At 56.9% G+C, this 12,335-nt stretch overlaps 1 protein-coding gene across 3 annotated transcripts in view; it reads left to right on the top strand.

Moving 5' to 3' along the window:
- Positions 1 to 2,820, top strand: part of PAK4 (p21 (RAC1) activated kinase 4) — a 42,691-nt gene extending 39,871 nt beyond the window's left edge. For all 3 annotated transcript variants that reach the window (XM_041742709.1, XM_041742710.1, XM_041742711.1), the window contains exons 8-10: positions 392 to 517; positions 1,253 to 1,387; positions 1,832 to 2,820. In XM_041742709.1, the coding sequence (XP_041598643.1) occupies positions 392 to 517; positions 1,253 to 1,387; positions 1,832 to 1,987 (417 nt within the window). In that variant the 3' untranslated portion in view covers positions 1,988 to 2,820. The remainder of the gene's footprint in view (positions 1 to 391; positions 518 to 1,252; positions 1,388 to 1,831) is intronic.
- The last annotated feature ends 9,515 nt before the right edge of the window (positions 2,821 to 12,335 follow it).

Genomic DNA, 12,335 nt, shown 5'->3' with positions numbered 1-12,335 from the left:
GACCATGTGGTGGTTGCAGAGTAGGCCACACCCCTCATACCCTCGGGGGCAGGGCTGCGCTCAGGGACGCAGGGGCCCAGGGCACAGGCTGTGGGAGCCAGCTGGGGTCTCAGTCCCCACACCGTGTTTGGTACTGTAGGACTCGGGCATTTCCACCAGAAGCCCCAGGGCAGACCCTGCCAGGAAGGCAGCCCTGTGACCTTGGGGAAGTGACACACCTGGGGGCCCCCTGCTGGGGGGCTGTGGACCTACCCAGTGGTCTGGCTCTAGCCTCTAGGCCGCAGAGTGCAGCCCCAGCACGTCCAAGGCCAGGGAGTTCACTAGGTGAGCACCTTTACTCCCCCTCCCACCTCCAGCACCCCTGACCCCCACTGCCTGTGCCCTGTTGCAGGTGAAGCTGTCGGACTTTGGGTTCTGTGCCCAGGTGAGCAAGGAGGTACCACGGAGGAAGTCACTGGTCGGCACGCCCTACTGGATGGCCCCAGAGCTCATCTCTCGCCTTCCCTATGGGCCAGAGGTAGGCTGGAGCAGGCCGGGCTTGGTTTACCCTGTGACAGTCTAGAACAGCGGGAGCCTGGGGGTGGAGTGGGGCTCAGGGTGGGGAATGGGTCGCTGGGGATGGTTTTGTGCAAGAGGTAGGGCATGCATGCATCATCACCGATGAGCCAGGCCCAGTGCCCTGACAAAACCAGCTCAAAATGTGGAAGCTCCAGGTCCCAAGAGCTGTAAAGTCAGGGGCAAGTGACAGGCTTCAGGCCCAGCCATCCTGTGCCTTGTCCCTCCCCAGCCCTGACTTACCCCGTGTAGTCTTCACTCGGGCAGACGCTCCCCTTGTCGGGGCAGAGATGGCCGGGCAGCTCTGGGACGCGTCCCCCTGCCTAGGACTGCCACAGTTTTCCCGGATACTTTGGTTAAAGTCAGAGTGGACTCTGGTGGGCTCAGCTCAGGTCACGTGCCTGTTCGTGAACCAGTTGCTCTGTCCCAGCAATGCTGGGGAGGCGGCTGGTCACAGAGCCCCGGATGATCCACAGACCGAGGGAGGGAGGGGCGCTGTGTGGGCAGAACCCTTCAGAGGGCTCCCTGGGGGAGGGGTGTGCGGGTCTGGCAAGCTGGGTGTCAGAGAGGGTGTTTGGGGCCCGAGGGCTCCAGGAGCAGGGAGGCAGAGGCAGAGCCAGGGGCCAGCCCTGCGTGGCTTCCCCCAGCCCTGGCCCGGCCCCGCGCAGCTCGGCCCTACGTCCCTTCCCCACCACAGGTGGACATCTGGTCTCTGGGGGTGATGGTGATCGAGATGGTGGACGGGGAGCCCCCCTACTTCAACGAGCCCCCCCTCAAAGCCATGAAGATGATTCGGGACAACCTGCCACCCCGACTGAAAAACCTGCACAAGGTGCGCCCCACCTGGCAGGCAGGTGGTGTGGGGGAGGTGACACTTCATCTGTGTTGGGCTCCCCACTCCCCGTCCCCACGGGTCCCCTGAGCCCTCACCGCTGCCCCACCGTGGTTGTACTTCGGTTGGCTGGTTGAGCACACCCAGCACGGCCAGAGCCCTGAGAGGAGCCCTCCTGACAGATGAATCACCTGGGGAGGCGGGGCACCTCCAGAGCCCCGCTGCTGTCACCTCCTCCAAACCTTGAAAGAGGAGAAGAAATGAGCCCCTGGGGTCTTTGGACTTGGGGCCAAGCTCTAGACCCTGGGCCTTCCTGGCCCCCTGCCCAGGTGGTGGATGTTGTCAGCCCATTTGACAGAAGAGGAAACTGAGGCCCAATGGCAAGTGAGCAGTGGAGCCAGCACTCAGACCCCCCCACCAACTCTCTCCCCCACCTCCCGGCAGGTGTCACCATCCCTGAAGGGCTTCCTGGACCGCCTGCTGGTGCGTGACCCGGCCCAGCGGGCCACAGCGGCTGAACTGCTGAAGCACCCGTTCCTGGCCAAAGCGGGCCCACCCGCCAGCATCGTGCCCCTCATGCGCCAGAACCGCACCAGATGAGGCCCAGTGCCCTGTCCCTGAACCAAAGAGCCCCTCGGGTGACCCCTGCCCTGCCACAGGCCAGTAGGGGGCCGGCCCCCACTCCTCCCAGCCTGGGAGACGCTCCACGTGGCACCACCCTCCTGGCCAGGGGTGGGGGAGTGTGCAGGACCCTACTACTGAACTCCAGCTTTGATTTTGTGACTTTAAAACAAAACAAAACACAGGGACTCGTGGGAGCAAGCGAGGGTCCCCGGACTCCCCACCCTCCGGGACAGTCCCTCCCTGCGTCTTCCTGTCTTCCAGGAAGGACAGGCGGCCCCCCCATCACTGGAAATCATCTGCAGTGGGGGCTGCTGTGGGTGGAGAGAACACTACGAAAGGGGGGTGCGTGTGTGCGTGCGTGTGTGAGTGTGTGCACGTACGCCCATGCAGAAGGTCCAGCTGCTCTGTCCTCCAGCCTGCGAGTGGGTGTCTGAGGCCTTGCCTGACATACGGCGCAGCCCCCGGCCCCCCTGAGCCATTGCGGGGGTCGATCATGAATGTCTGAAGAGTGGCCTTTCCCCATGTCCTGCACCCCCTTTCTGTGGCTGGCTGGGGAGACGGGGACCAGGGCCTCCCGCCCATCCCCAGCCTCTGCAGATGACTACTGCACCTGGACAGCCTCCTCTTTTCTAGAAGTCTATTTATATTGTCATTTTATAACACTCTGGCCCCTGTCCCGACCTGGGGACAGACGGGGCAGCCCCAGGGACAGAACCACCGCTTGAAGAATCAGGTTCCTGTCCCTTTGGCGCAGCCCCACCCCCACCCCACCCCCTCAAGTTAGTTTTACAATTAAATCGTTTTCTTGTTTCGGGTGTGTGTGTGTGTGTGTGTGTGTGTGTGTGTGTGTGTGGTGCATAGGGGCCCCTCCCTGTCCAGGCCATCTCGGTGTGGAATTGGGGATTAGGGCCCGAGGATTGAGGGAGGGAGGCCTGGCGAGCGCCAAGATCCCAGCCCATGTAGGGCAAGAGCCGTGTCTGGTCGGGGGGCGGGGGGGGAAGCCCCAGGTGAAAGCAGCCAGTAATGCCCGCGACATGGGACCCCAATTCGCCCGCCCCCTGGCCTGCAGAGAGCCGGTTTACCAGAGTCCGTGTGCCACGATGCCCAGTTTGCCACATCCGAGATTTGCTGGAAGCTTCTTTTAGAGGTTGTCTTGAGCATGTTCAGGAATGATACTTGATGAGCTGATGGTAGGAAATTGGTCAGTGGGCAGGTGGGCTTTTGAGGAATCGGCTAAGGTGGATGGATCTGGAACAGCGAGCTTTAGGGACACCCACTGGCCTTCCCTCCAGATCCTGAGCCTGGGTCTCCCTGAGGGGAGAAGGGAATTGGCTGACACCCAGGGGACCACGCCGCCCTTGTGTTCTGGGCACTGACCGCCCCAGGCTGGTGCTGAGCTTGGACTGTGTGGGTCTCCCCCAGAACCTGAACGGTGGCGGGTGTGGGGGCAGCAGCGGCCTCCTGGGGACAGCGGCAGAGTGAGCAGCGATCCCCACTGCCTCGGGCGCCTGGGACCTCAGCCTGGTTCGGAGTCCGAAACCTGTAGAGACTCAGGCTTGGGCCACACCTCCCGCTCCCCACTGTCACATGACCCACCCCAGATGGGGAGCCGGGTGTGCGACCAGGGCTGGCCAAGACCGGGCACAGTCTGGTTGGGGACTCAGAGGCTTAAACATACCCAGGGAAGCAGCTGCTGCCGTGGATGAATGTGTTGGATGCCTGGGAGGAGTTGTTACATCTCTGGGAAGAACGATGCCAAGATGGGTATAAGGAGAAACAGAAAACAAGAAAAGACCAAAGTCACACCCCCCCACACAGACACACCAAAGAAAAGCTTCGGGCTTGAATGTTTTTACAAATGAGTCCTACCAGACTTTGAAGGATCAAGTAAATCCCACCTTGTACAAATTGTTCCAGAAAACAGAGAAGGGAGAGCAGGCGGACTCCCTCCAGGAGGCTGGTGCGCCAGGGACAGCGCTCGGGGCACCCCGCTCTCTGCCTGGGGCCCCGGGGCGCTCCGGGACGCGCCGCCGCGGGCGAGGGGCCCCGCTGCGACGGGAGGGCGGCCTGCGGCGGATGCGCCTCCGTTGGGCCCCGTGGCCACTGCTGTGATTGTCACCTTCCGTCCCCATCAGTGCAGTTAAAGGATGGTCTCGGGTGGCCTTGAGAGCGCTAGCGGAGGCCGCATCTGCAAGGGGTTCCCACGGCTGCAGCGAACCCCCTCCAGGTGTTCCAAACGGGGGGGTTAATACAGGGCTTGGTTACAGTGTCGGCAAGGCTGGGCAGCCACGGGGCCCGCACCCGGGCCCGGGGGCTAGAGGCTCAAAAGGGGGCACCGCCACCAAGGCCCCCGAAGCCTCCGGGCTGCCGGCCCCCTCCCGCTCCTGCGTCCCCTCCGGGCAGGCCCCCGCTGATCCCCGCTGGCGACGGGCTCCGCGAGGGCAGGAGGCGACATCCGTCGGGCCTGGCTTCGTCCCCACGTGCCCACCTGACGCGGCGCCACGCCGGTAGTGCTGCCTGGGCTGCAGCAGGGGGCGCTGTGCTCGGGCCCGCGACGGCCCAGGAGGGGAAGCCGGGGAGGTATTCGCCTGACCCACGAGGAGGGAGGGAAACCAGTCAGACCAGCGGGGCTCCAAGTGCGGCTCCCGGACCAGCAGCAGCCCGGGGAACTTGCTGGAAATGCAAATTGCCAGGCCACGCCCCGGGCTGAATCAGTGGTCCCAAAGGAGCGGGAAAGGCGGCGACTCCCCTTTAAGGACACGACCCAGAGGCCGCGCGCCATTGCCTCATTGGTCACAGCCCGCTCACGTGGCTGCACCTGGCAGCAAGGGAGGTTGGGAAACGTAGTCTTTCTTCTGGGCGGCTGGGCATCTGGCTAAAAATTCTGTTACTGTAGAATGCGATTTTCTAACCTTCACTAGACCCACCGGGCTTCTCCAGAGAACCGAGAGGCAGCCCCAGGTGTATCCAGCATGAGCTTGAACATGATAAGGATGGCCCCGCAAGACAATGAGGGGAAAATAGATAGTTTCATAATAGTGGGGAAATTGGTTAATCTGGGGGAAAAAAAGAAAACAGAATCCCTACTTAACACCACAACAAAAGAACCCCACTAACCATGTGTGGCTTTTGAATTTTAAATTAATGAAATAAAATGAAACATTTCAGCCCCTTAGTTGCTCTAGTCACATTTCACGTCCTCCACTGTCACTTTTAACCAGCGACTGCTACCTAGATGGTACAGATATGAGACCTTTCCATTACCTGAGTCCTCCCGGAAAAGGTTTCTCTGATGGATTACACATCCTCTGAAAGACAAACTATAAAGGTGAGAGAGGAAAATGTTTGATGACCAGCAGCAGAGAAGGACTTCTTAAAACTCCAATAGAACAAATCATTAAAAAAAAAAAATTGGACTTTGTTAAAATTTAAAACTTTTGTTCAAGGAAAGACATCATGGGCAAATGTAATAGGCTTCAGAAAGGGAAAAAATATCTGCAGAGTCTAACAAGGATCAGATTTTTTTTTTTTTATGAGAAAAAGAGCAACCCAAATAGAAAAATGGGCAACAGGTATAAACAGGCAACTTATAGAAGGAAAAAACCCAAAAGACCAACCAGGGTGTGTGCCCAAGGGCTCAAACTCATTGGAAATCAGAGGAAGGCAAATTTCAACAAGCTGTCATTCTAACATGAGTCTGGTGAAAATTTGAGTCTGGCTTAGTCAAATAAAGCATTGCACGTAGGTATCTGGCAATAATTCCGCTCCTGGGTGACTTCCCAAAGAAATCATGGGACTGTGTGGGAGCGTGCACAAGGATGTTCACTGCAACAGTGTTTATGGGATAGGAGCTGGAGGTGGCCTGGGTGTCCTTTCTAGGGCAGCAGATGGGAAACACAGGGATCGCGCACACCAAGGACTTTGGTGCGGTCATCAGGAGCCAGGGACCGAGTGTGCCCATGGGGCAGGGGAGCCAAACCTGTGATGGTAAAAGCAAAATCAAGACCTATGCTACCAGCCCACGTGTGTCGATTACAAATTATGGACATAAAACAAAAACACTCATTTTACAAGATAAAAAAAGAGACAGACTCACTTACATAATAGAATGGCTCCCAATGGGGAGGAAGGGAGAGAGAGAGAATAAAGAGAAAGAATCAATAAACACGAGAGGGGTCTCAGGAGGAATAAAGACATTGAAAGTCTGTCCTACAAACAGAGGGCAACCCTCTTTGCTGTGGATTGGGGCCTGGTCACAGGTATTGAAACGAAAATCATCCAGGTGATCCTAATGTGCAGCCGGGATTGAGAGCAGAAGCGCGGCTGTGGGGCCTCCCAGCACTGTCTGCCGCAGCATCGCTGCTGGACTCAAGCCTCACACCCGCCTCCTGCCATCTCCCCAGAGTTTATGAGGGGCCCGGGGAGCATCTCATGCCTTCCCCCTTCTTGCAGATGTGGAGACAGGTCCACAGAGAGGAAGGACCCACCCAGGACCTGGGAGGGCCAGGCCTGAAGTCTTGGATCCCTCGTTGGTTTCCGTGGAAGACCTTGAGCTGGGCAGCAAGGCTGCAGCATTGAGCAAGACAGACACGGTCCAAGGAGGCTCAGACCCTGATGCCCCGGGGCCAGCTGGGTAACACTGGGAAGCAGGAAAGCGGTGGCACACATGCCCCTCTGAAGAGCAGTCACTGCTCGGGTCACTGTAGCCTTGTAGAGTTTGGCCTCATGGTGCCAAATGTTCTGATTTTTCTTAAGAAATTCCCATTTTGGGGAACTTGGGTGGCTCACTGGTTGAGTGTCTGCCTTTGGCTCAGGTCCTGATGCCGGGGTCCTGGGATCAAGTCCCGCATCGGGCTCCCTGTGGGGACCCTGCTTCTGTCTCTGCCTGTCTCTGCCTCTCATTCTGTGTCTCTCATGAATAAATAAATGAATGAGATCTTTGGAGAAAAAAAAAAAGAGATCCCCATCTTCACTCAAAAGCTCTTGAATCTTAAAGATAGGCAACCAACTCAGCGCACTAAACAACAGCATGTGCACCCAGCAAAATCAAGGTAATAGTTCACATTCGTCAAAACAGTAAGACAGTGGGGACACCTGGGTGGCTCAGTCAGTTGAGCATCTGATTCTTGATTTCGGCTCAGGTCCTGATCCCAGGGTGGTGAGATCAAGCCCTGTGTGGGGCTCTGCACTCAGCAGGGAGTCTACTGGAGAGTCTCTCCCTCTGCCCCTCTTTCACTCTCTCTCTCTCTCTCTCAAATAAATAAATCTTAAAAAAAAAAAAAAAAAAAAAAGCAAGACAGTGTCCAGGGCCTCACTGAGCACCTAATTTACCTCATTTAACCCTCTAGTGCATTGAACGGTGCCCCCGCCACCTCCAAAAGTTAGGTCCACATGGAACCTGTATATTCAACCTTATGAGGGGAAAGGCCCCCCTGCCTCATGGACGCGATGAAGCTCTTGGAGATGAGATCACCGTGGATTATCTGGCTGGACCCTACAGCCAGGGACAGCGTCCTTAGAAGAGAAAAGCAGGAGGTTTGCAATGCCCAGAGGAGTCAGACACGGGAGGGCTGTGGTAGGAAATGAACAGCGCTGGCAGCTCCCAGACGCCAAGAAAATCCTCCTCTTGAAGCTTGAGATGGGCTCACCCCTTGATTTTGGACCTTGGCTTCCAGGACCTGGAGACAACACCTTTGGTCCTGTAAGCCCCCAGGTTCATGGCAATTCATTAGGGCAGTTCTAGGAAACAAATGCAACCCTCCTGGGGCCCCTCCTCTGAGCACGGACCTTCCCCGTCCCATTTTACAGCTGGGGAGACTAAGGAACAAAGACGTGAAGTTACCAACCAGGGGTCACATAGCCAAAAGGTGGAAGAGGTGGGATTTGAACCCAAGCACAATGGGCCTGAGAGCCTCTGCCCATCCTCACTGCACCCGAGGGGCCGTGTGGGCCCGTGGCTCGGGGAGCTGGGGATAGCTCACACGGCCTTTCCAGAAGACCAGAGGCATCTGCAGAAGGTTGGGGCCACTGGGTGAAACAAAAGGAAACTTTCTCCCTTTCTTCCCCTTCTCTTCCCTGTTCCTTTATCTCTGACTTTCTCTCTCTCTCTCTCCCCCCCCCCCTTATTCTATCGCTAATCACACTCAGTGTTTGAGCAGGTAACCCAAACCCATGGTGCAAAATGCAAAAGATTCCAAAGATGAGTAAATTGCAAGATCAACCTCCCTCCCCTCCTCCCCCATTCCCAGCCTCTGGGTCCCTCTCCCCAGAGGCGGCCACTGTACAAGTTCCTTGGATGTCCTTCCAGAAATGTATATACGGACCAGGAAAGACCCACCTGCATATGCAGGTCATGTCCCACTTTGCACAAATGTTAGCATAACATCCACATCCTTCGACATCTGCCTTCTCCCTCTTCACACTGTCTTGGTGGTTCCTCCTTGGTACCTTGCTTCCCCCCACCACCTGCCACTGGACTCCCATCTGCCCTCTGTTATCTCTAACCTTCTAGATCCTTCCTTGCCTCTGGTCAACCTTATCCCCGGCTCTTTCTCTTTCTTTGTCTCTTTCTTTCTCTTCATCTCTGTCGCTATGTCTTTGCTTTCCTTCCCAGCACACTCCTCTCCTTCTCTTCCTCTTTCCCTCTGCCTCCTCCCATATCTCTCCTTCTACCCTAGCTCGTCCCCGCCTCTCTGTCACCCCCTGTAGGATAAAGCTGGCTCACCACATCCTTCCCGGGGGGACATTTGTGGTTTATATTTGGGGAAGGCAGCTGCCACCCAGATAAGCTGGGTGGCAGCTGCCTTCCCTCCTGATGTGGCTGAGCTTCCCCACCCCCACAGCCCTGGTGGAAAACCTACCATCTATTTCTCAAAGACCCCAGTGCCTCCCCTCTGGGATCCCCACCATTCTCTCTCTACCAGTAGGATTGGGTCCTGGGGGTGATACTAGTTTTGCAGCAGAAGTGGTGGGAGCTAGACTCAGGCAGGTTGAACGTGGTTCTTTCACCGGACAGAGCCTCGTCCTCCTGCCTGAGGCTGGACTTCTTGTCTTCCCTGCTCAGCAAACAAAACAGTCAGTCTGTGTCAGCCCTGAGCTGAGGACAAACGACAACAAAAAAAGACCAAACCCCAAACCTGCCCAAGGCCCTGCCCTGGTGAGGCTGACATAGTCATGGGGTGACACAGTTCATGACCAAGTGAACAGATCCACGTACTCATAGGTATTTATAAATCATACTAAGTTCAAGAAAGAAAGAACGGGGTGGGTGTGACAATAGAGAATAGCGGGGGGAGGGGAATTGACCTTGGCTGGGGAGGGCCCAGGTTGCTGTTTATGGAGCAATGATCACAAGGAATAAAGCCAGAAGGGCTGTGTGTTGTGAAGAGGTGACATCTGAATGGAGATGAAGGCAGCCAAGGAAGCGTGGAGTGGAAGGCCTGGTAGGCAGAAAGCACCACATATGCAAAGGCCCTGAGGTAGAAAGGAAGTTGGAGGATCAAGGGCCAGCAAAAACACGGGACACCATGAGTGTGGGGAGAGTGTGGGCCACCGCGGGTAGCACTGTGGGGAGGAGTTAGCCCCAGATTATAGATGGGAACTAAGGCTTGAAGAAGGAAAGCTTGTCACCCAAGGACACACACGGTAAGGGTGGGGACTGCTGAGCTCAGGCAGCCTTACCCTCTTAACCACCAGGACAGTGGTTCTTAGCGCGGGATCCCAGACCAGCGTCATGTCTCGGCCCACCCCAGAACTACTGAATCAGAAGGGTGGGAGTGGGGTCTGGAGCCCAGCAGTCTGTGATGAACAAGCCTTCTAGAAGATTCTAACACATGGTCAAATTTGAGAACCACTGAGCCAGGCTCTCCTGCCTCCCCCAATGTTGTTCCTGTCCTCTGAGGGATCCCTGTCCGCCGTGGGTTGAATCGCAGTCCCCCAAAAAGACATGTCCACCTCCAGGTCCCCAGAACCTGTGGACGTTACCTTACCTGGAAAAGAGGATTTTTTTTTTAAGATTTTAAAAATTTATTTATTAGAGACAGAGAGAGAGACACACACACACAGGCAGAGGGAAAAGCAGGCTCCATGGAGGGAGCCCGATGTGGGACTCGATCCTGGGACTCCAGGATCATGCCCTGAGCTGAAGGCGGCGTTAAACTGCTGAGCCACCCGGGCTGCCCAAGGATTTTTATAGATATAATTAGGTTAGGGACCTTGGGGTGAAAAGATCATCAGGTGGGCCCTAAGTTCAATGACAAACGTCTTTACAGGGGAACATTTGGGAGGAGGAGGAGGCAGCGTGACCACAGGGGCAGAGATGGGAGGGATGTGGCCACAGCCACACGGGCAGCGCCCAGGGGCCGGGAGAGGTGAGGAAGGCTCCCCCTGGAGCCTCTGGAGCGAGGGACGCCCCGCGAACCCCTTGATTTCGGACTTCCGGCCCCGGAACCACAAGAGGATACATTTCTGTGATTGTAAAGGCGCCAGGTCCGCGCTGACGGGCTGTGACATCCCCGGGAAGCTACCACGCGGTCCAGCGGGCCGGACAGACCAACAGACCCCCGCGTGACCTCCTGTCCGGGCCAAGAGGAGCCCAGCGCCCCCTTCATCCTGCCCGCGCCCTGAGGGCTCCGAGTCTCCCTGGGGAACCTGGAGCTGCCCCGTGTACAGGGAGGGAGCAGGGTGTGTCCAGAAGGATCGGGAGCAACCGGTGACCTGGAGGCAGGCCCGCTAACTAGAATCCCGCCTAACGCCTGGGGGGCTGCGGAAGGGGGTGAGGAGAGCAGAGCCGTGGCCAGGTGGCTGGTGAGAGGGATCACCCCGGGAGTCAGACACTCGCCTGGGGAGCCTGGACCCCAACCTGAGCCACCCTCCCTGGGATGCAGACTCTGGTGGCCACGCGGTCAGGGTTCAAATCTCAGTTCTCCCACTTCCAGGCTGTGTGACCTTGGGCAAGTCACTTTGCCTCTCTGTGCCCCAGTCTCCTCACAGTAAAGCAGGTTTAGTTTTCATTCTCTTTAAATAGATTTTTTTATTTTTTAAAAAACATTTTATTTATTTATTTATTCATGAGAGAGACAGAGAGAGGCAGAGGGAGAAGCAGGCTCCATGCAGGGAGCCCGATGTGGGACTCGAACCCGGGTCTCCAGGATCACGCCCTGGGCTAAAGGCAGGGGCTAAACTGCTGAGCCACCGGGGCTGCCCTATAGATTTTATTTATTTATTCATGACAGAGAGGCTCCCTGCGGGGAGCCCAATGCTGGGCTCCATCCCAGGACCCCAGGATCACACCCTGAGCCCAAGGCAGATGCTCAACCACTGAGCCACCCAGGCGTCCCGTAAAGAGGGTTCAATGGAAACAACACCTACGGTAGTGGGTGCATTTGATTAGTGCACACGGGGCGCAGGCGCCCAGCTGGCTCAGTCAGGACAGCGGCCCACTCTTGATCTCGGGGTTGTGAGTTCGATTCGAGCCCCCACGTTGGCGGTAGAGGTTACGTAAAAACAAATCCTAGGGGATCCCCAGGTGACTCGGCGGTTTAGCGCCTGCCTTCAGCCCAGGCCGTGATCCTGGAGACCCGAGATCGAGTCCCACATCCCTCCCTCTGCCTGAGTCTCTGCCTTTCTCTGTCTCTGTCTCTCATGAATAAATAAATAAAATCTAAAAATAAAAATAAAAACAAAATCCTAAAAAAAAAAAAAAAAGTACCTGGAATGCATAGAGCAGAGCTTGGCCCAGAACAAGAGCGCCACAGCCGCTATTATTATTGTTACTGTCACAGCGCATTCAATTCTTCACTGGGCGACACGGCGATGCCTCCCAGGTCTGTGTCTGGGCCTTGACTCCTCTCTGAACTCTCGCCATGTACATCCAGTCACCGCGTGGCACCCTCCGTCCCTTTGGTCATCCTGCGCCTGACACCCTCCCCCCCCACCCCCGGCCCCGTGGAACGTGCCTAGCCTCTCGCACTATGGGGCCACTGTCCACACTGTCCGGGGCCAGTCAAGAGGAGATCCTGAATGTGTCCTCTGCCACCCACTCCCTGACCCTGGCCCTGTGTGCCCTCCTCTCCGGTCCCGGCACCCCCCCACCCCACCCCAGCCAGAGATCAGTTTCCTCCTTCCTCCCCAGCTTCCCTGAGGCTCCACTTAGGATGTACCGCACCCACATCCCTGCAAGATAAACCCACAGGCTGCCCCGTTGTCTCACTGATCTCATCTCCCCTACAATCTCTCTGCTTGCTCTGGCCTCCCCGCTGTTCCCCAAACACGCTAAGCTCAGTCCCACCCCAGGGCCTTTGCACTTGCTGTTCCTGCTGCCTGG

This window comes from Vulpes lagopus, chromosome 2, assembly GCF_018345385.1.
Source record: "Vulpes lagopus strain Blue_001 chromosome 2, ASM1834538v1, whole genome shotgun sequence".
Lineage (NCBI taxonomy): Eukaryota > Metazoa > Chordata > Mammalia > Carnivora > Canidae > Vulpes > Vulpes lagopus.
Note: the sequence above shows the minus strand (reverse complement) of the source record. Positions and strands in the feature narration are given on the sequence as shown.